Here is a 24,053-nt window from a genome sequence, read left to right on the forward strand (position 1 = left end):
AGGTGACCAACTTTTTTACAACAAAAAGGAGGACACGAATAAATTTAAGAAAAAAATATCGTAAATAAAAGAAACATTGTATTTATTGCAACAATAATACAGAATACACTATAATATGATAAATGCATAATAAAAAACATTTGTAACAATAACATTTTATATTGTAATTATGCTTACATGCCTATTAATTATTTAAATGAGTACTTTTCCATTGAATGAATATTTTTTGTCATGTATCATCTTCTAACAATATATTGGAAATATCTGAACAAGAAATATCCTTCATATTGAATTTTACGGCAAGTGCTGCAGCTAGAGTATCAATATTCAATCTCAATTTCTCACTTGTCCAAAAATCTACATGGCTGGACTGTGCGGGGGTGGGCGGTGGAGGCAGGTGTTATGAGCCAGGCGCTCCAGGATGGCCATGTAGATGCGCAGGGTGAGGTTGTGGCAGCACAGGTCAGCACTGCGTAGACCACCAGCTGGTGCAGCCCATGGAAGGTCAATTGCCCGCCGTGCCCCCACCCACAGCCGCCCCGCCAGCACTGCTGCCCTGCTGTGGAGAGCCGGCCCTACGGCTCGCAAAGCACCAGCCGCGCCAGTTCCGGCCCTGCAGCCGCCCCCCAGCACCACCATCCACCCTGCGCATCCTGGTAGAGCTGGCCCCGCGGCTTGCAAAGCACCAGCTGCGCCGGCTCCGGACCTGCAGCTGCCCCCCCAGCCGCCCCCCAGCACCACCGCCCTCCCCCAGTCGCCCCCAGCACCACCGCCCCCCGCCCATTCCCGTAGAGCTGGCCCCGCGGCTTGCAAAGCACCAGCCGTGCCGGCTCTGGTCCTGCAGCCACCCCCCCCCAGCCGCCCCCCAGCACCACCGCCTACCCTGTGTATCCCCACGTAGAACAGAACAGGGAAGATCAAGTGAAACTTACCGCTCCAGTCTCCTCCAACTATCTTTGGAACTAAGAAGTAGGAGATCGTGTAGTTGGGTAGCAGTGAGGGGTTTGCCGCCCGGGTGTTTTGGCGCGCTCAGCAGCAATTCCTATTGGCTTTCGAAAGCCAATAGGGGGAGTAGATGCAAAAGTTGAAAAAAAAAAAAAAAGGTCCCGGAACACCTTCTGAGCGTTCTATGAGGAAACAAAAGCCCTGCAGATTAGTCGTCAAAAAGAGGACATTTAGGAGGACATTTTCGAGAGAGGACAGAACTCACAAAAGGAGGACTGTCCTCACAAAAGGAGGACGGTATATGGAAAAGGAGGACATTTAGGAGGACACTTTTCAAGGGAGGACAGAACTCAAAAAAGGAGGACTGTCCTTCCAAAAGGAGGATGGTTGGTCACCTTAATAAAACTAAAGATATTCCTGAGCTTAGGGCCAATTGCTTAATGAACATTTGAAGCTACAGTGGACCCCACCCAAAAGCTACATACATTCCAGTTTCAAAGTTCCAATATTGCCCCCCCCCCACAATCAAATGATCACATTCCGGTTGCTTGGCAACTGACCCACATTTAGGGCCTTTTGCAGCACCCCACAACACGTGAACAGGATTTATGATGATTTTGTTGGAAACTAGCATTTATTTCTGGTTTCCAGCATAACACTCCCAATGGGGAACAGTGGGTTTGCCTAATGACTGCTGTGAATAAGGTGGTAAAATTGGGTCCAGTCAAGTGGTGACTCGTTTTACGACTGTCACGATTTATGACTTTAATTGCCATATTCAATTACTGTCATAACTACCTATATCAACTTTTAATCAAAATCCTGCCATTCTTTTCCCTACTTCAGATGTTACCTTGAGATCAGGATGCATCACACAATACTGAATTGCTTAAATTTAGCAGAGCGATATTTTATAGATCTCCAAAGCCACAGTTGTTTTTTTTCCTTTTGATTGCCAGAATTAATCTGCAAACTGAAATAAAATATTCTTGCCCTGATGTATGCTTGTGGATGATGAAAGAACATGCAAGGAATGAAATTCCTAAATAAGCAAAACATTTTCCCCGGTAAACAAACATTTATTTTTTAAAACGTATACAGGTAATCTTTGAGTTACAACTGTATTTAAGTTCTGCAGTCATAGTTGTAAATCATTACTGTTATGTCCCGAGCCTTGCAAACGGCTCGGGCGTTTGCAGGCAGTCCCGGGCAGGTGCAAAGCTGCCCGGGACCAGACAGGCTGTCGCCAGCGCCGTGCGCATGCGCGGGTGCTGGCGTGGGAACAGTAACCCATTTACCCGGGAGTTGCCTATATAAGAGGCTGCGAGGCGTTTGGGCGAGGCTGAAGCCATCTTCCTGTAAGCTGAACGCTGAATAAAAGAAACTGAGAACTCCAGCTGCTTCTCGTGTCTATTTTCCCGCCACGGACTCAACACTGGCGACAAGGATGGGATGCCTTGCACTACCTGGAAAGGAAAAAGTGTAAGCTTACCCAAGGAGTCCTGATCGGCGGAAGAGGAACGGTGTTGACTCAGCAGCTGCCCGCCAATCCAGTGCGCATTCGGGGGTAGGCTGGCTGATAGACCCGTCTCCTGAAGATCCGAAGATGGCGAAAATCGGAAGGCTTTCGGAATTCGACGTCTCACATCCAGAGCGGTGGGAATCCTACTTATCCAGAATGGAGAACTACTTCAAGGCAAACCAAGTGACGGAAGATAGCTTGAAGGCTGCCACCCTGCTTTGCGTTTGCGGCCAAGACGCCTTCGAAATCGCAGAAAACCTTGTAGCACCTGTCCCAGTAGAGTCTGTAAGCTACGCAGACCTGAAGAAGCTGCTGAAGGAGCACTTCCACCCCAAGGTGTCCGTTATCTCATGGCGCCACACCTTCGAACAGAGGGATCAACGGTCTGGTGAGTCAGCCAAGAAATACATCGCCGCGTTACGGAAGGCCGCCAAGCCCTGCGAGTTCAAGGACCTCGAGGAACGACTGATGGACCGATTCGTGTGCGGGTTAAGGCATCGAGAGCTACAACAGAGACTTTTCGCTAAGGAAGAATTATCCTTCCAAGACGCCTTAAGGGAAGTCACCGCAGAAGAAGCAGCAAGCGGCGCCGTCAAGAACATGCGGCCGATCAGAAGCAGTGCAGAGGGTGCGTCCGTGCACCAGGAAGACGTCCAACGAAACTCCGAGGAGGATCCGGACGAGGAAGTCGACCGTCTACACCCCGCGAAGGAAGAGAACCAGAAGGGAAGCTCTTCGGCTCCGCTCAAGTGCATCGGCTGTGGATGTCGCCACAGGAGAACCGACTGCAAGTTCCGCTCCGCTACCTGCCGGGCATGCGGCAAACTAGGGCACATTGCAGCTGTGTGTCGGGGCCGACGAAAGGCACAACCCCAAGAAGAACGCCTGAAGGGTACCAGACTCCCCAGCCAGAATAGGGTAGGTTTTTGCGCTTCGCGAAGAAGCATCTGTAGGACAGGCACCCACAAGCCCATGAAGAAAAAGCTGTCACTCAACGTGAAGCTACAAGGGGTTCCATTATCTATGGAACTAGACACAGGGTCTGCCCTTTCCATCATTTCATTGCATACATTTAGGAAGATTTGTTCCAGTAGTGGGACTAAGGCCAAGTTAAGGCCTTCTGATATTGTATTAACAGATTTTCAGAACTCAAGAGTGTGTGTTAAGGGGGAGGCCACCCTTAACGTGCAATACAAGAGTTTTGAAGGTCCACTAGAGTTATTAGTAGTAGGGGGTGAACGAACGAGTCTCATAGGACTCGATTGGTTTGAGGCCCTGGGGATACACGTCACAGGACTCAATAGCTTACAAACACTCGACCTACAGGAAGTCTGCAAGAATTTGCAGATGTTTTCAGCCCCCAGCTGGGCACATTCAAAGGACCACCTGTGTCCTTAAAGCTAGACCCCACTGTCACTCCCATTAGGATTAAAGCAAGAAGGGTCCCTTTTGCTTTAAAAAGTAAGATTGACACTGAATTAGACAAACTAATCCAACAGGGAATCCTAGAACCTGTTGATTCCAGCCCGTGGGAGACCCCCATTGTCACGCCTCTAAAGGCAAATGGGGACATTCGCATTTGTGCTGATTACAAATGCACACTCAATAAGGCATTGCAGCAACATGCCTATCCTGTTCCTGTGGTCAGTCACATCCTGGCCTCTCTCAAGGGGGGGCGTGTTTTTGCAAAGCTTGACCTAGCTCAAGCATATCAACAGCTGCCTGTTGATGATGATGCTGCCATAGCTCAGACCATTGTGACCCACAGGGGAGCCTTTAAGGTAAAAAGGCTACAGTTTGGAGTGAATGTCGCTCCTGGGATTTTCCAAAGCGTAATGGAAAACACACTACGAGGTATACCAGGGGTCTGCCCCTACTTTGACGATGTCTTGATTGCAGGAGACTCCACACACATTCTAGCTGAAAGGCTTAGGGCTGTCCTGTTAAGATTCAGGAAATCAGGCCTCAAGCTCAGAAAAGACAAATGCAAGATTGGGGTGCCTTCTACTGAATTTCTGGGATTCAAAATTGATGCTGCTGGGATTCATCCTGCTGAATCCAAACTAACTGCTATTTTAGAAGCACCCAGGCCAAAGTCTAAGGCCGAACTTCAGGCCTTCTTAGGCCTCCTGAATTTCTACAATTCTTTTCTTCCACATAAAGCTAGTGTAGCTGAGCCTCTTCACAGGCTACTAGAGAAACAAGCTGTGTGGCTGTGGTCACAAGCACATGAGTCTTGCTTTAAAGAAGTCAAGGCCTTGCTCACTTCTAACAGTGTTCTTGCACATTTCAACGAGTCTCTTCCTGTGTGCATCGCTTGTGATGCGTCCCCCTACGGGGTTGGAGCTGTCCTGAGTCACCTCAGGTCTGATGGAACTCAGGTTCCTATTGCATACTACTCCAGAACACTGTCTTCTGCCGAGCGCAACTACGCTCAGATAGACAGGGAGGCTCTGGCTGTTGTTGCTGGAATTAAAAAATTCCACGATTTTCTATATGGCAGGCATTTCACGGTCTTCACTGACCATAAGCCTCTGCTGGGACTGTTTACCACACGTAAGCAGACTCCCCACATCATTTCCCCTAGAATGCTTAGGTGGTCTATTTTTTGTCTGCATATGATTTTTCATTACTCCACAAGCCTGGGAAAGAAATGGGCCATGCTGATGGCCTCAGTAGGTTGCCTCTGCCAGTAGTAGAAGCTGACCCCGCGCCAGCTGTCAACATTCTATCAATCCAAGCCTTGCCCGAGCTCCCTCTTAGTGCCAGGGATGTTACCGCTGAAACAGGTACAGATCACACACTTTCACGTGTCCGCTCCTGGGTCCTGTCCGGGTGGCCTGAGCACTGCCCTAGTCCTGAGTTTCAGAGTTTCTGGTCCAAAAGGAACGAACTGTCCCTTTCTCAGGGTTGTCTGCTTTGGGGAAACAGAGTTGTCATTCCCACCTCAATGAGGACTAGGGTCTTAGAATCCCTCCACGAGGGTCATCCTGGCATTGTTCGTATGAAGGCTCTTGCACGAAGCCACTTGTGGTGGCCTGGTTTAGATAAAGGTATTGAGGCTACGGTACACGCATGCCACCTGTGCCAACGATCTCGCCCAGAGATGCCCCAAGCTCCTGTGCATAGATGGGAGGAAACACAGTCCCCATGGTCTAGGGTGCACATTGACTACGCTGGGCCCTTTCAGGGCCAGTTCTTCTTGGTCCTTGTTGACAGCCATTCAAAATGGCTTGAGGTTGTGCCTGTCTCATCCACCACCACTGCAAAGACTATTCAGGTACTGAGGGGGATTTTTGCTGCACACGGGCTGCCAGATGTCATTGTGTCCGACAACGGCCCTCAATTCACCTCCTCCGAATTCCAAGCTTTCTTACAGGCAAACCTGATTCGTCATGCCACGTCTGCGCCTTTTCACCCGTCCACCAACGGTATGGCTGAACGCATGGTGCGCATCGCAAAGGACGCCTTGAAGAGACTCACCTACGGGGACTGGCATCACAGGTTGGCTGACTTTCTCCTTTCTTATCGCACCACACCGTCCACTTCTACAGGGAGAAGTCCAGCTGAACTTCGTTGGGGGCGCCAACTTACTACTAGACTTGACCGGTTGCATCCGGACAGACTGCCTTCATCTACCTCACATCCTAGGGCACCTAGACAACTACTTGTGGGTGCCCCGGTTTGGGCTCGCAATTACGGGCCTGGTCATACATGGGTCCCCGCTTCTGTGTCCAGGATCACAGGTCCTCTCTCCTACGAGGTTGCCCTGGACAACGGTCGTGTCCTGCGTCGGCACATCGACCAACTTCGCTCTAGGCGAGACTTTTCTGCTGAGAAGGGGGGAGGGGGAGGGCAAAGGGAAGGGCAAGAGCTACTGCCCATCTCCACTGAGGGAGCCACAAACGGCCCATCCCAAGGTTCCGCAATTGCTCCGAAAAGAAAGTCATGGAGCTTACCCACACAATAGGCACTCACGCCTACTCCAGCCAGGGAGTCACCCCGGGGGCATACTCACTTTCCACACACATCACACAGCACTCCAGCAACGGAGGATACCCGGGGGCATCCCAACAAATCATTCCCTGCAAGAGAGCTGGCACACAATTCCCAAGGTTGGCCTGACCTTACCCCAAATCCTACAGGGGGTCAAACATACACAGAGCTAGTCGAGGAGCCAAGTCCCGACTACAACACCCCTAGCACAAATCAGGGAACACCTGAGTTTTGGGAAAGTACAGAAACCCACACGAGCCCGAGCACAGAATGGGGTTCAGGGAATGGACAGCCTCCTGACAGGTCTTGGACTGACCTAGGAGGTTCTACAGAGACGCCCAGCAGTGGCTATCACTTCAAAGGGCCTGAGGGTCTACAGCTAGGTAGGACAACCAGGTCACAAAGCAACAGAAGCCCTGGCCTGACGAACCCGGTGGGCAAGCAAGCAGGCCAGGCATCGGGGCACAGTCCTTGGAAGACACCAGGGCACAATAGAGAGAACAGGCTCACGCCTCCCTCCAGTCAGGGAACTTATGCCAGTAACCCAGAGCTAAGAAGGTCACAGAGAGCAAAGAAATCTCCTAAGTACCTAGAAGATTACATAACATTGCTGGCAAGGCAAAAGCCAGTAAACAGTGGGAGCACTGGGGAGCAAATTGTCGTATAAAATAAATGTTGTATGTTGGTAGTAGTTTTAGCCCGGGGGAAAGGGGTGTTATGTCCCGAGCCTTGCAAACGGCTCGGGCGTTTGCAGGCAGTCCCGGGCAGGTGCAAAGCTGCCCGGGACCAGACAGGCTGTCGCCAGCGCCGTGCGCATGCGCGGGTGCTGGCGCGGGAAAAGTAACCCATTTACCCGGGAGTTGCCTATATAAGAGGCTGCGAGGCGTTTGGGCGAGGCTGAAGCCATCTTCCTGTAAGCTGAACGCTGAATAAAAGAAACTGAGAACTCCAGCTGCTTCTCGTGTCTATTTTCCCGCCACGGACTCAACAATTACTGTCATAAAGCAATTCATCACATGACCAGATCTGCTTTTACAATCTTTTTGTGATGGTCATTAAAGGTTAACATAATGTTAATAAAATGAAGGCTGTGATTGTTAAGGGAATGGGGCAATTAGTAAGTGAATCCATTTGTTTGCTATGGGGAATGTTTCGCCAGAAACCTAAAGTAAACACTAGTTTTTGGCAAAAATGTTGTAAATCACAGTCATGTGACTGCAAGACACTGCAAATGCAGGCCATTACTAAGCACCCAAAATCTAATCACGTGACTGTGGGGGGATGGACATCAAAACTTTGGAAATGTGTCCTAAGTAGCTTTGGGGGGTTCCGTCATAACTTGGAACAGTCATCAAGGAAACAATCATAAGTCAAGGACTACCTGTATGAACCCAGAGATTATTTGTAGATTTTAAATCATGGGCAGATTCATTTAGGAGAAACAGTCCTGGTCCAGTATTATTTTGAATTGTAAAAGTAACCAACAACTAGAACTATATTAAAACAAAACACAAAACGAATGAACAAAACCCTCATTTTCTGTTAAAAAAAATTGAGAACGATGTCAGCATTTCAGTAGGTTTTGGTCAATATTCTTCCCTGCCACGTTCTGAATCAGCGGAAGTCTCCTCACATTTTCAAGGTCAGCTTCATGGTGAACGATGGAGTAATGTGTGCTTTGTTTGATGAATGTGCACTTCTGGCTAAGGAAATGCAGTTGTGCGCCTGAATAGTTTGGGAAAATTGTATCATTTGAATGTTATGTGTTCGTAACAGAAATCAACGGCTCTTGGCTAATTCTTTACACCAAAGGATGGCTCAATCGGATTTGATGTTGTTTGTTTTTGCAAGGCCTTTTTTCCTGATCTTAAGATGATCTGGACTTGATGGGTGTCCCCATTCCAGCCTCTGCCTTGTGGCAGAATGGGGAGCAGTTCTTCAGCCCTCAGAATTTGCACTGGTCACCAAGGGGGCATCAACTGGATCAGCCTGAGTCCCGATGGGCAGTGGCTGTTAACAGGCAGTGAAGATGGGACAGCACGGCTCTGGAGCACTGCCAGCAACGAATGTCAAGCCCACTTTCAAGGTAGGCAAATGGCAGAATTACAGAATAACAGAATTGGAAGGGACCTTAGAGGTCTTGTGATCCAAAATTTGTCTTTTGGTTCCGGGATATAAATTGATTATGGACCATCTCGTCAATATTGACCCTCAGCAACCACATAGATGGACATTCTCCAGGGTGAGCTTTCTCCGGTCTGGTCTTTCAGAACTTCCTATGGAATTTAGTCCATCCATGTTGCTGCTGGCCATCCTCTTCTCTTTCTTTCCACCTTGCCCAATATTATAGATTTCACTATATAAGACAGGAAGACCTGGAGGAACGTTGTTCATGGGGTCGCGATGGGTCGGACACGACTTCGCAATTAACAACAACAACAACAAAGGAAGCTTTGCCTTTGCAGTTGGTTGATTGACTGATGAACCATGAAGTTGATATTGACTCTTGATGATCTTCTCCAGAATCATGTGTCCCCAGCCTGGCTGTTCAGGTCTTCCAACAGTGCACTCATTGCTGTATACAGGTAGTCCTCAACTTACAACCATACATTTAGTGACTGTTCGAAGTTACAATGGAACTGAAAAAAGTGGCTTGACTATTTTTCACACTTAGGACCATTGTAACATCCCCATGGTCACATGATTAAAATTCAGGTACTTGGTAACTGGCAGGTATTTATGACCGTTGCAGTGTCCCAGGGTCATGTGACCACCTTCTATGATCTTCTGACAAGCAAAATCAATGGGGAAGCCAGTTTCACTTAACAATTGTGTTACTAACTTAACAACTGCAGTGATTCACTTATCAACTGTGGCAAGAAAGATCGCAAAATGAGTCAAAACCCATTTAAGAACTGTCCTGGTCAGCAAAAGAAGTTTTGGGATCAATTGTGGTTGTAAATTGAGGACTATTTGTAATCAAGTCTATCTACCTCTGGGACATAAACTCTTCCAAATTGTCCAGATGTATGGAAAAAGATAGACATGGATATGGATAAGGAGAGTCTGTTTGGTGTGGGAATTAAGATTCTGGCCTAGAAACCAGAAAATTGTGAGTTCTAGTCTCGCCTTAGGCATGAAAGCCAACTGGGTGACTTTGGGTCAATCAGCAGGAGATTGTGAGCTCTAGTCCTGCCTTAATTGAGTCATGAAAGCCAGCTAGATGACTTTGGGCCAATCACCAGGAGACTGTGAGTTTTAGTCCTGCCTTAGTTGAGTCATGAAAGCCAGCTAGATGACTTTGGGCCAATCACCAGGAGAGAGTGAGTTCTAGTCCTGCCTTAGTTGAGTCATGAAAGCCAGCTAGATGACTTTGGGCCAATCACCAGGAGACTGTGAGTTCTAGTCCTGCCTTAGTTGAGTCATGAAAGCCAGCTAGATGACTTTGGGCCAATCACCAGGAGACTGTGAGTTCTAGTCCTGCCTTAGCTGAGTCATGAAAGCCAGCTAGATGACTTTGGGCCAATCACCAGGAGACTGTGAATTCTAGTCCTGCCTTAGTTGAGTCATGAAAGGCTGCTTGGTGACTTCAGGCCAGTCCCTTTTTCTCAGCCCAACTACCTCACAGGATTGTTATTGTGGGAAAAAGAGGAAGATGATAGAATATTATGAATGTTTGCTGCTTTTTAGTTATTTATAAAGTAATAAAGATGGGATAAAAATCCCAACAAATAAATATGGATGCCATATAGCTAGGTCAGTGGCCTCATAGAAGCATTGGACAGTGCAGTGTGGCTGCTTCAGGTTTTTGTTCATGTGTTCTTGCACTTAATCACATGCACAAGCATGCTCGTTTTTCGTGCTATATCACATGACTCTGCCCTATGGTGATGATCTTCAGCCCAGAAGTGAGATAGTCTTTGGCTGCCCTGCTTTTAAAATAGACATTGTAGGCAGAGAGCCACGTTAGGCTATGATGGCAAATAATCTGAAGCTTTTTCTGACTAAATTCCTCATGTAGAATTTAAATTGGGGTGAAGTTGCAGGGGAGGAATCTATTTTCCAAGGCGTCTGAAGGCAGGACAAGAAGCAACGGATGGAAACTAATCAAGGAGAGAAGCAACCTGGAACTAAGGAGAAACTTCCTGACAGTTAGAACAATTAACCAGTGGAACAACCTGCCTCCAGAAGCGGTGAATGCTCCAACACTGGAAGTTTTTAAGAAGAGAATGGACAGCCATTTATCCGAAATGGTATAGAGTTTCCTGCCTGAGCAGGGGGTTGGACTACATGACCTCCAAGGTCCCTTCCAACTTTATTGTTGTTGTTGTTATTATCCCAACCCAATTTTTCCCTTTATAATCAGTGTTTCTCAACATTGAGCACTGTAGGATAGGAGGACCAACTCCCAGAATTCCATAGCTGGGATGGCTGGCTGGATAATTCTGGGAGTTGAAGTTCACCCCTCTTAAAATGGCCAGGGTTAAGAAACACTGCATTCACAAAAAATCCTCTATAATTTTTAAAAATGTGTTTATAAGCCTGTTGCAAAACCCAACTGTTCAGCCCTAAATACATTACCCACCATTGAAACGATAGCCATAGGAATGATCTGTCTGTATGTTTATTCATTCGTTCCAGGTCATGAAAGCTACATCACATTTTGTCACTTAGAAAATGAAGTTGCTTTCACCTGCAGTGCGGATCACACTATCAGAAAATGGGATGTGATGACCGGAAGATGCCTTGCTATTTATCGTGGACACACATCTATCGTGAATAGGTACGTATTAGGGTGATTATTTTATGTTTCCTAGACTTGCTCTCTCTCTTTCTCCTCCAGTCTCTACATCATAAGAGCTGAAGGAGTAACGGTTGCATCGGGGCCAGCACCTGCCTAATTTCTACCCCTCATCAGTGGTTTTCTGGACGTTCACCCAAAGAGGTGTATAAAACATTTTGAATTCAGCGCATATTAGATTTGAAACATTCCCATTTGGTGGTTCAGTTCTGAAAATGAAAGAAACAGTTTCAAACTTCCTTGCTGGGCTCAGAATACTCCTAAAACGATTGAAGCACCCCATTTTGTACCCCAGAAAGTTACAGGTAGTCCCCAACTTATGACTATTTGTTCAGTGGACATTTGAAATCATGACCATGCTGAACAAAGGATCTTATGACCTATAACCAAAGTTACAGCTGCTGCAGCACCACTATGGTGACGTGAACAAAATTCAGGCACTTGGCAACCCCCCAACCCTTACAATCAACCACGGGGGAGCTCTAGCAACCCCCTGCCTGCCTTCCCCCTATTCCACCCTGCTGTGTCTTGCAGACCTCCTTCCTGTCCCACTGGGTCTCCCTCCCTCTTGTGACTTCACTTTTCCATAGAGCAGTGGTTCTCAACCTGTGGGTCGGAACCCCATTTGGGGTCGAACGACCATTTCACAGGGGTTGCCAAACAAGGCTGTCTGCCATTTTCCCCCCCTTTTCTTTGGCCACGCCCCTGGCACCCGGTGATGTATAAGTGGTTGGGGGTCACCACAACATGGGGAACTGTATTATGGGGTCGCGGCATTAGAAAGATTGAGAACCACTGCCATAGATCTCCTTCTGGCAGCACCAATTCACCACACGGCCTTTCTTTGTGGAGGCCACGTAGTGCTGTCCCGGAAGTGGCTGCCATTTTGGGAGAGGCTGCAATTCTCAATCATCTGAAAATTATGCTTGTTCCCCAAATCCTGGCAACTTCCAGGATGACTGTGTGACCTCTGTATTATAGGTAATCCTCGATTTACAACCATTCATTTAGTGACCGTTTGAAATTACAATGGCACTGAAAAAGGTGACTTATGACTGTTTCTCACACTTACAACTGTTGTAGTATTGCCATGGTCATGGGATCAAAATTCAGGCATGTGGCAACTGGCGTGTATTTATGACAGTTGCATTGTCCTGGGGATCATGTGATCTCCATTTGCAACCATCTGATAAAGTCAGTGGGGGAAACCTTATTTGCTTAATGACCACGTGATTCATTTAACCGCTGCAGAAATTCACTTAATAATCATGGCAAAAAGGTTCTAAAATGGGTCATGACTCACTTAACAACTGCCCTGCTTAGCAATGGAAATGTTGGGCTCAATTGTGGCCATAATTTGAGGAGCACCTGTATATAGGAAAGCCTCAGGGTGGATTATCCGTTTCGCCTTCTTTTGCTTCCGTGTTTTGGAAAGGCATTGTGGCACAAGCAGATGGCGCAGATAATAATCAACACATTTAACCTTAATGCATTTGCTTTGAAATATCAAATGATCTAATAGATTCCCAAAGGATGGTACAGACATCAGTTTACAATAGGCCTCACTGTTGATAATTTTGAAAATTTGAGATAGGCGTATTTTGTTCAATTAGAATAACAAAATAACAGCGTTGGAAGGGAACCTTGGAGGTTTTCTAGTCCAACCCCCTTCTCAAACAGGAAAGCCTATACTATTCCAGACAAATGGTTGTCCAATCTCTTCTTAAAAATTTCCAATGATGGAGCACCCACAAATTCTTGAGGGAGGTTGTTCCGCTGCTTAGTTGTTCTCACTGTCAGGAAATTCCTCCTTAGTTCTAGGTTGCTTCTCTCCTTGATTAGTTTCCATCCGTTGCTTCTTGTCCTGTCTTCAGGTCCTTTGGAGAATAAGTCAATCCCCTCTTCTTTGTGGCAGCCCCTGAGATATTGGAACACTGCTATCATGTCCCTCCCTCGTCCTTCTTTTAATTAAACTAGACATACCCAATTCCAGCAACCCAATTTCAAAAATTAATTTTGGAAGTACAAAAGAGCTATATTTCTGTGGAGGAATTATTAATTCTGCACCCCACCGTTCATCCCAAAGCCAGAGAGGAAAAACATACATGCCTAAAGCTGCTTAGCCTAAACATGCTTCTTTGAATAGTCCTCCATAGGAATACATTGTGAACAGATTCTACAGAAGGTTGAACAAAAAGCCTGCAGTCATTGCTGTGGGATTCTTGGCAATGGCAAGGCAGTAAATTATAGTACAGGGCAGGGGTACGCAACTTTTGGCTCTTTTATGGCTCGTGAACTTCAACTCCCAGAATTCCTGAGCCAGCATGGCTCAGCTTGGAAACTCTTCCTTTCCCCTCAGCATGGCTGGCTCAGGAATTCTGGGAGTTGAAGTCCACCAGTCATAAAAGAGCCAAGGCTGCCTACCTTTGGCCTAGGCTTAGGCCGCTTTATGACTTGTGGACTTCAATTCCCAGAATTCCTGAGCCAGCATGGCTCAGTTTGGAAATTCTCTTTTCCCCTCAGCATGGCTGGCTCAGGAATTCTGGGAGTTGAAGTCCACGAGTCACAAAAGAGCCAAGGTTGCCTACCTCTGGTATAGGGAGTCCTCGATTTGCAGCCATTTGTTTAGCAACCATTCAGAGTTATAACCACACTGAAAAAGTGACTCATCCCCAGTACTCGCACTGACAACCATCACAGCATCCCCAAAGTCACATGATCAAAATTTGGGTGCTTGGCATTTATTTCTGATAGTTACAGCACCCCGGGATCATGTGATCATCATTTACAAACTCTTCAGGCAGCTTCCAACGAACAAACTCAACAGTGGAAGCTGGGCTGGTTTAACAACTATGTGATTAACTTAACCACCGTGGCAAAAATGGTCATAGAATTAGGTGCAATACATTTAACAACTGACTTGCTTAGCAATGGAAATTCTGGTCCCAGCTGTGATCGTAAGTCGAGGGGCGACTAAAGTGGAAAAGCTTAATCTTCAAAATGAGCTTTCTACACAAATGGAACATATGGCTTCTATGTTACTTTGTCAAGCCACTATGAGAAGACTAATCAGTGACCGCTTTCTCCCAACAGGATCCTGGTTTTCAAGGATTACCTCTTCAGTGGATCCTATGACAGGACTGCACGCTGCTGGAGTGTGGATAAGGAAAAACCGATCCAGGAGTTTAGGGGCCATTGCAACTGCGTTCTGGCCCTGGCGCTCTACTCTTCAAAGGATGTCCTTGAAGAGGAAGAGGCGGAGGAGAAGATAGAAGAGGTGGAAGAGCTAAGCCAAGACTTCCTGGTGACGGGGAGCACGGACTGCACTGTCAAGGTCTGGTGGGTGTCCACTGGGCGTTGCCACCAGACCCTGCTGGGACACACTGGGGCGGTCCTATGCCTTATACTTGACGCTCCAAACAGGGAGCTCTTTTCGGGAAGCACTGATTATACCATTCGGACTTGGAACATTGTGACAGGGGAACAGCTGAGGGTCTTCAAAGATCATCAAGGATCCATCATTTGCCTAGAGGTAAGAGAGGTTGCATTTCTTCCAAAGGTGGTATTGAGGTCTGCAGCATTTGCGCAACTGGTATTTTGGGGGAGGAAAAAATACAGGTGAGAGGAAGCGGATTTGAAGAAGGACCAACAGAAGAGCTGGGCGTACAGAGTTGGAAAAAGATCCTCCACAAAACAGTATCATCCTAACATATTTATTTATCTCTGTCTATCTGTCTGTCTGTCTGTCTGTCTGTCTGTTTCTATCTCTATTATCTGTCTGTCATCTATCTATCTATTATCTATCCTATCATTTTTTTCTCTCTCTCTCTCCATCTATCTATCTGTCTGTCTGTCTGTCTGTCTGCCTGCCTACCTACCTACCTACCTACCTACCTCCTATCTATGTATCTATCTATGTATCTATCTATGTATCTATGTATCTATCTATCTATCTATCTATCTATCTATCTATCTATCTATCTATCTATCTATCTATCTATCTCGCCCCTCTCTCTCTCACTGACTCTCATCTATCTATCTGATTTATTAGATTCATTTCTCTTTTCAAAGCAATTCTGGGTGACTTACAGTATCAAAAGCATTAAAATCATGAAAGATAAACACTTCTAAAGCAATAAAAATAGAAAATATTCTTGATATAAGAAAATAGTTGTAAGCCATACGATCTCTGGGCTGAGTGGATTCACAATCCAGCATATCCGTTGGCGGGTAGGAGAAAATTAATTGGCTGCCGTAATCTATAAGGTGAGTTTTGGATGACCACATTGGAAAACCTCAGCTATTGTGGTTTCTGAACCCCATGGTTTATGACTGTAATCTATGGACCCAAATACTGTGGTATATTCAAGAAACAATGGTTTAAGAAAACCATGCTATAGAAAGATGTTTGAAACTATCCTGTATGAGGAAGTAGCGGAGGAGATGAATATTCATGAGTAGCAAAACTTGGAGAATTTCTGGGGAGCAGATGTAAGAGCAACAGATGTTAGTGTGTTCTTTTGTTTCTTTGTATTGTTTTTATTATTTCCTGGTTGAACAATAATATCTGCACTGAAGCCAAATCATAGATTCCATGGAAAATGTTTAATATCTGTCTAGGGCTGGGGTAGGCAACCTCGGCTCTTTTATGTTTCATGGACTTCAACTCCCAGAATTCCTGAGTCAGCAATTCCGGAGTTGATGTCCATGAGTCATAAAAGAGTCGAGGTTGCCTACCCCTGGTCTAGGGTAATTAAGGAATAGTAATGCTTTGGTACAAGTAGTTTTCAACTTACAATCCCAACTGGAGTCACAATTTCCATTGCTAAGCAAGGTACCGTATATGCCGCCGTATTAGGCGACCCGGCGTATAAGATGACCCCCGTCTTTATAGCCGGGCCGCATTCCTAGAACATCGTCTTATACGCCGGAAACTACCAGTATTTCCGGCGCATAAGACGACTCAGCGTATAAGACGACCCCCGTCTTTGGCGCCGATTTCAGCGCTCGCGGAAGTCGTCTTATACGCCGGCATTTACGGTAATCATTAAGTGATTAATGGTCATAAAGAAATTCAGGTTCCCCCATTGGCTTTGCTTATCGGAAGCCAGCTAGGAAGTCGCAAATGGAAATCAACCATCATAAATCCATGCCAATTATCAAGAGCCCAGATTCTGATCATGTGACCAGAGGGATGCAGTAACTGTCACAAGCGTGAGAACTAGTCTTTAGTTACTTTTTTTCATTTAAATTTTGAATGATCACTAAACAAATGGTTGTAAGTTCAGGAAAGAAAAGTAGCTGGCTGGATCACTGTCCATAGAACTATGGATAGATTTTGGGAGAAAAATCCGTGAATTTACAGCAATTCACTACTCCAAAATACAGATAATTGTTTTCTGCTGGTGGGTGTGAAGGAAGCATGCGGTTAGAAGATAGACTGCTATATAAATATTTTGAATAAATGCAAATTTAAATAAAAATGAATTATCCTGAGAATCTGGAGAGTTCCATGTTTCTTTGATGTACCTGCAAAATATTAGTGTCTTTTTCCTGGAATATTTTGATCTTTTATCAAGACTTGGAACAGGCTCTCAGTCCAATTGTTCTTGCTTTCTATCTGTGTTGTGCTCCAACAGAGCAAATAAAATCTTTTTTAAACCCAATTGAGGAGGCCAACTAAATCATCTTCAGATTATTAGTCGGAATTGTGTCTCCCTGGCCGTGCTTTAGAATAGCCATTGTTAAAACTGAATATATAGGTACTCCTTGATTTATGACCACAATTGAACCCAAAATTTATATTGCTAAGTGAGACACTTGTTAACTGAGTTTTGCCCCACTTTATTCCCCATCTTCTTGCGACAGTTGTTAAGTGAATCACTGCAGTTGTTAGTAACCTGATAGTTAAGTGAATCTGGCTTCCCCATTGACTTTGCTCGTCAGAAGGTCACAAAAGGTGATTATATGTCCCCAGGACACTGCAACGGTCATAAATATGAGTCAGTTGATTTTTATCATGTGACCATGGGGATGCTGCAATGGTCGTAAGTGTGAAAAATGATCATAAGTCACATTTCTCAGTGCTGTTGTAACTTCAAATTGTCATTAAAACAACTGTTGTAAGTCGAGGACTGTTTATTGTTAAAAATATCCTTTTTCTGACTACTATTTTTCCTGTCCTTTCCAAATCTTAGAAAATTAATCCTTGCTTTTATTGATGAAAAGCACATCTGTCTTTTTAATGAAAAAGAAAAAAAATAGTGTGTGTTTTTTCTTGATTGACCACTTTATTTTATTTTGACATAAACCCAGCAAAGAACTTGCATAGGTTTTCTTATAATATACTTGGTATGTGTCTGGTGATATAGGATACTTTGAGCCTGAGGCTCTGTTGTTTTTCCATTCCATTAGCCAAATGACTGTTATGGGAGATTACATGGACATTTTTTTTTAAAAATTTAAAATAATGGATCACTTTTAGAAGCATTCATTCCTTCAAGAGATTTTTGAGAATGGAGTGATGGATTTGCAACACACGGAAGCTTTGTGAACGAGAATATTAATCAAGTATTTATCCAGGCAAGCTTTCTGTCGAGCAGTGTGTTTCAATCTTGGTAGCTCTAAGAAGTATGGATTGCAACTCTCAGAATTCCTCAACCAGCATTTTGATTGGGGAATTCTGAGAGTTGAAATCCACATGTTTTGAAGCTACCAAAATTGAGAAACATTGCCTAAGAGGAAAGATTTTCAGTATACCAATATTGGTAGAGTAAATTGAAAATGTAGATCTTGAAGGTGGAATATACAGTGTCCTCAGCTTTTGTAACCGAATCTATGTTTTTACCTTTGAATGTTATTAAGTAAATATCTATAGATGAGCTTGCTTCAAACTTTTTAGTCTGAACTGAATTGCTTTTCCCAGTCCATCCAGAAATATCTGCCCTTAATTCAGAACATTTTATATTAGAAATGCAACAAGTGAAAATTGTTTTAGCACTAGCAACAGCACTTAGACTTATATACTGCTTCATAGTGTTTTACAGCCTCTTATGCAGTTTACAAAGCCAACCCCCAACAATCTGGGTCCCCATTTTACTGACCTCGGAAAGATGGAAGGCTGAGTCAACTGTGAGCCAGTCAGGATCGAACTCCTGGCAGTTGACAGAATTAGCCTGCAATACTGTATTCTAACCACTGCACCACCATGGCTCTTATTTCACATGTATCAGTATCAGCTCTGGTGTCTTATTGAATATCATATAGCATATCTTTGTAGCAATAGCAATGGCAGTTAGACTTATATACCGCTTCACAGTGCTTTACAGCCCTCTCTAAGTGGTTTACATAGTTAGCATATTGCCCCCAACAATCTGGGTCCTCATTTTCTGATCTCAGAAGAATGGAAGGCTGAATCAACCTTGAGCCGGTGAGAATTGAACTGCCGAACTGTTGGCAGCCACAAGTCAGCAGAAGTAGCCTGCAATACTGCATTCTAACCACTGCGCCATCAGAGGTATCTTCACATTTGCACCTTTCAGTAATGGCAGGCAATCGTAATGATGACAATAGTAGTAATAATTATAACCAATAATAATAATCAATAGGCATTCAGTGGGGCACAGGTACAGTATAGGTGGTACCTTGCTCAATAGTAGTAACTGAGAGGGATCTCGGAGTCCTAGCGGACCATTACTTAAGTATGAGTCAGCAGTGTGCTGCCACTGCCAAAAAAGATAATACAGGTCTTGACTGCATTAACAGAGGGATAGAATCAAATAGTAATAGTAATACCACTTTATAATGGTTTGGTAAGGTCACACCTGGTAAGGCTACACTTGGAATAATACATCCAGTTTCGTTGCCACAATGTAGAAAAGATGTTGAGACTCCAGAAAGAGTGCAGAGAAGAGCAACAAAGATGATCAGGGGATTGGAGGCTAAAACATATAAGGAATGGTTGCTGGAATTGGGTATGTCTAGTTTAATGAAGAGAAGGACGAGGGGGGACATGATAGCAGTCTTCCAATATCTCAGAGGTTATCACAAAGAAGAGGGAGTCAAGCTATTCTCCAAAGCACCTGAAGGCAGGACAAGAAGCAATGGATGGAAACTAATCAAGGAGAGAAGCAACCTAGAACTAAGGAGAAACTTTCTGACAGTTAGAACAATTAACCAGTGGAACAACCTGCCTCCAGAAGCTGTGAATGCTTCATCACTTTTAAGAAGAGATTGAATAACCATTTGTCTGAAATGGTATAGGGCAGTGGTGGCGAACCTATGGCACACGTGTCAGAGGTGGCACTCAAAGCCTTCTCTGTGGGCACGCGTGCCATAGCCATAGCCCCAGCCCCACCTCCCCCCCGCGGCCCCTCCCTAACCAGCAGCCCCCCTGGAGGAGAGTCACCCCCAAGCGTGGCCTGCAAAGAGCAGCATAGCCAATGATATGGCAGCCGGGCAGCGGGAACAAGACTCTACCCTCACGCCCCGTCATGCGCAGTTGATGCTGTGGGGCATGGGCAGAGGGTATGGCCACTATGGCACTGCTGGGTCACCTGGGCAATCTGTGGCAGGCCATGGAGGCAGTGAGTGACCCTGCAGGTGGGCCGGGTGGGGACAGAGCAGGGGTGGGCTAGGGGGGTGGGGGTAGTTTTTGGCACTTGGTCTCTAAAAGGTTCACCATCACTGGTATAGGATTTCCTGCCTGAGTAGGGGGTTGAACTAGAAGACCTCCAAGGTACCTTCCAGTTCTGTTATTCTGTTCCATTTGAAAATGTTCCAAGCAATTGATAACTGACTGGGAGAATCTAAAAGAAATAATTGAATTTGCTTTCCCAGTTTTTCTTAACATCTGAATAAAGTTTCCTCTTGATGGCAGAGTGCCTGCTGAAGTTAAGCAGTGTGATTTGAATTTAATGCTAGAAAGAAGGACTGTGCACATATTACTGAATTCATAGCTCACATGGATTGTGGACTGAAGAACTTTTCAGATGATGTCTATTGTCTTCACATAAATGTACACTGTAAATTTAATCAAATGCAATTAATAAAAATATTATTTGCACCGGTCCTACGAAGAACTGCTTCACTAGCTTTTAAGACTAGCTTCGTCTTCCACAAGTAGTGAGTAAACATCTCTCCTACCTAATTTTTGACCTCTTTTGAAGGCCACTAGGACTTGGTTCCACGCAGAATGTTATTTCAAAAGGTCTACATTACACTTTCAATATTGATGTTACTATTTCTACCTCTTTCAGTTATGAAGAGAAAAGCCAGATTGAAGGGTAACTGTGACTTCCAGTGATCTTTCCCCATTAACTTTCTGTTCTTTCTTTCTCTGTCTCTCAGCTTGTGAATCGATGCTTGTATTCAGGCAGCACGGACAAAACAGTAAAGTGCTGGCTGGCTGACACTGGAGAGAGGATACGGACCTATAAGGCTCATAAACACAGTGTCAGTGCTTTGAAATATCACGCTGGAATATGTAAGTTCCAACCAACTCCATCGTAAGTTTGTTTGGTTAAGTGTTGGATTTATATTTTGACGGGCATATCCTCATCTTATTTTCACCATAATAACCTTCTGAAATAGATTATGCTGAGAGAGAAGGGTCATACATTAGCCTCCCCCAGGCGGAAAAGCCAGATTGGCGTAATGGTTAAGGTGCTGGCCTCACAGGGGACTGTGAGTTGTAGTCCTGGCCCAGTCATGAAAGCCAGCTGAGTGACTGTGGGCCAATGACCAGGAGATGGTAAATTCTAGTCCCGCCTTAGACATGAGAGCTGGCTGTATGACTTTGGCCAATCAGCAGGAGACTGTGGATTCTAATCCCACCTTAGGCATGTAAGCCAGACAAGTGACTTTGGGCCAATCAATCCCTCTCTCTCATCTCAGCCTACCTCACAGGATTATTGTTGTACAGAAAAAGAGGAGGAGGATGGAATATTATGAATATTCATTGTCTTGAGTCACTTATAAGGTAATAACTGCTGGATAAAAACAATCTAATTATGATCTAGTTCAGTATCTTCATATCTTCACCATCACACCACACTGTTTCTGTAGGAAATGGCAGCAGCAGGAGCTTTAAAAAATGCTTTTTATTGTTAAGAGCTGTAGTGGTTAGAATGCAGTATTGTGGGCAAACTGCCCATAGCCAGAAGTTTGATTCTGATTTGCTTAAGATTGACTCAGCCTTCTGTCCTTCAGAGGTAAGTAAAATGAGGACCTAGATTACTGGGGGCAATATGCTGACAAGCAGCATATAAGTCTAAGTGCTATTGCTGTTGTTATTGTTATAGACATCATAACAGAATGTTGAAAACCTGTCATAGTTTCTCTTTACTACATCTTATGCCAAGCAAACTCAAGGCAGGACTATTTTGAGTTTTGTTCTGGTACCTTGAGATTCTAAGCAGTCTTTTCCAAATCTTCTCCTATCCTAATGGTTTGTATTCCAGGGCCAGGATTATCTTTCATCACACCTAGCGAGTTTCCATTGCTGAACAGGTTGCCAGCTTTTTCAGGTATATGAGAACAGGAAAGAGACTTCACAAGTCTAGCTAAAACTACATTGTATGGATGTAGGTGATAGTAGGCGAATCTTGAAAACCTGCCTTACTTTCCCTTGCCTTCCTTCTAATATCTATTGCAGGGTTTCTCAACCTTGGCAATTTGAAGATGTATGGATTTCAGCTCCCAGAATTCCCCAGCCAGCTGAAGTCTATATATCTTCAAGCTGCCATGTTGAGAGACACTGCTCTAGTTAAATAGGGAGTAGAAAGTCTTCTTCTTCTTCTTCTTCTTCTTCTTCTTCTTCTTCTTCTTCTTCTTCTTCTTCTTCTTCTTCTTCTTCTTCTTCTTCTTCTTCTTCTTCTTCTTCTTCTTCTTCTTCTTCTTCTTCTTCTTCTTCTTCTTCTTCTTCTTCTTCTTCTTCCTCCTCTTCTTCTTCCTCCTCCTCCTCCTCCTCCTCCTCCTCCTCCTCCTCCTCCTCTTTTCTGTCCTGGCCTTAAAGCATACTTCTGTTGTTATCTCCTTGGCTTTCTACAGGAGGAAACATAATCCAGATCTCCCATTCTTTGTCCAGTATCTTCTCCACTACATCACACTGACTCATGGGTTTGAGAGAAGGACTAGTCTGTAGTCACAGAACTTCTATAATAGTTTGTGGGGATTAAACCTGGATTTCTCCACCCAGATCCCATATCTTCACCATCATGCCATATTGAAAGTTCATCCTCAGTTCTGATTTTTTTAAAGACCGACCACTATCTCAAAGCTTGGTTAGCTACATCCCATCCTTCCTTGTGGAAAATGAAAGCAGTCCATGGATAAATATTCAGAAGAAAGCAGGATGCAGTCACTTTCTCCCTTTCTTGAACAGCAGACCAAGTCTTGTTCATTTAAAAAATAAATGGTTCCAGATGGTACAAAATCATCCCAGCAGTTGGCAAAGCTGGTCTGATTTCTTGCTTTCTCAGTGAAAAGAGGAAAAGGACTTTGTATGTCTTTTTTTGTAACCAATTTCATATCCTTTCAGGCTGTGTTGACACTAGCAACCCGTTTGTATTGTGGATTTGAAGCCTTACTACAGTCTATCTAACCCGGTTGATATTTGGCCTGTTCTGCATTCTCCCTGTGGTCAGCAGATGTATTTGAAAGTGTTGAGATGATGTTTGATGAGTGTCTAGGAAACTCTATTGCAGAGGTGTTCAATCTTGGCAATTTTAAGACTTGTGGACTTCACTTCCAGAATTCAGCTATGCTGGCTGGGGAATTCTGAAAGTTAAAATCCACAAGTCGTAAAGTTGTCAAGGTTGGACACCACTGCTCCACTAGATTCTCAAATATCTGGCTTGCTTTAATTGTTCTTTTTAACCACGTGTATAGGGGCATAAGGCAGAGTTAGATGTCATCTGCAAATATTTATAAACAGAGTTTTTAAGTGGGAAAATAGAGATCTGCCTCATGAGTAAGTTACTTGTAGCTTACTTTTGATGATGGCTTTCAGCTTACTTCTCACCCCTGTCCTCTTATTTTTTTTATTCAGAATAGAATACAGAATACAAAATACCGTATTTTCCAGCGTATAAGGTGATCTGGCGTATAAGACGACCACCGACTTCGGCGCCGATTTCCATGCCTAGAAAGTCATCTTATCCACCGGAAACTACCGTAATTTCCGGCATATAAGACGACTCAACGTATAAGACGACCCCTGACTTCAGCGCCGATTTCCGCGCTTTAGAAAGTCGTCTTATACGCCGGAAAATACAGTAACAGTTTTGGAAGGGAACTTTAAGGTCTTCTAATCCAACCCCCTGCTCAAGTAGGACATTTCAGACAAATAACTATCCAATCTTTTCTTTAAAACCTCCAGCTATGGAACACTCAAAACTTCTGGAGGCAAGCCATTCCACTGGTTAATTGTTCACACTGTCAAGAAATTTCTCCTTAATTCCAGGTTGCACCTCTGTTTGACCAGTTTCCATCTGTACTGCTCTTCTTAATTGGTTTCCACCCATTGCTTCTTTCCCTATATTCAAGTGCATTGGAAAATAATAAGTCAACCCCCCCTTTTCTTTGGGGCAGCCCCTCAAATATTGGAAGACTGCTATGATAACACCCCAATCCTTCTTTTTGTTAGACTACATATACCCAGTTCCTGCCTCTAAATAATTTGCAGAATGCATTTCAACCATTATGCATTTCAACCATTAAGAAGCGATTGGGCAACCATTTGTCTAAAATGGTGTAGGGCAGTGGTGGCGAACCTTTGGCACGGGTGCC

At 44.7% G+C, this 24,053-nt stretch overlaps 1 protein-coding gene across 4 annotated transcripts in view; it reads left to right on the forward strand.

Annotated features, from left to right (window-relative positions):
- WDR86 (WD repeat domain 86) overlaps window positions 1-24,053 on the forward strand; it is a 48,621-nt gene that overhangs the window by 10,333 nt on the left and 14,235 nt on the right. For all 4 annotated transcript variants that reach the window (XM_039348404.1, XM_039348407.1, XM_039348405.1 and 1 more), the window contains exons 2-5: window positions 8,315-8,549; window positions 11,105-11,246; window positions 14,358-14,796; window positions 20,613-20,748. In XM_039348404.1, coding sequence (XP_039204338.1) covers window positions 8,387-8,549; window positions 11,105-11,246; window positions 14,358-14,796; window positions 20,613-20,748 — 880 coding nt within the window. In that variant the 5' untranslated portion in view covers window positions 8,315-8,386. The remainder of the gene's footprint in view (window positions 1-8,314; window positions 8,550-11,104; window positions 11,247-14,357; window positions 14,797-20,612; window positions 20,749-24,053) is intronic.

Source organism: Crotalus tigris, unplaced genomic scaffold (assembly GCF_016545835.1).
Source record: "Crotalus tigris isolate CLP2741 ecotype Arizona unplaced genomic scaffold, ASM1654583v1 scf7180000018151.1857312, whole genome shotgun sequence".
In the NCBI taxonomy this organism is placed as follows: domain Eukaryota; kingdom Metazoa; phylum Chordata; class Lepidosauria; order Squamata; family Viperidae; genus Crotalus; species Crotalus tigris.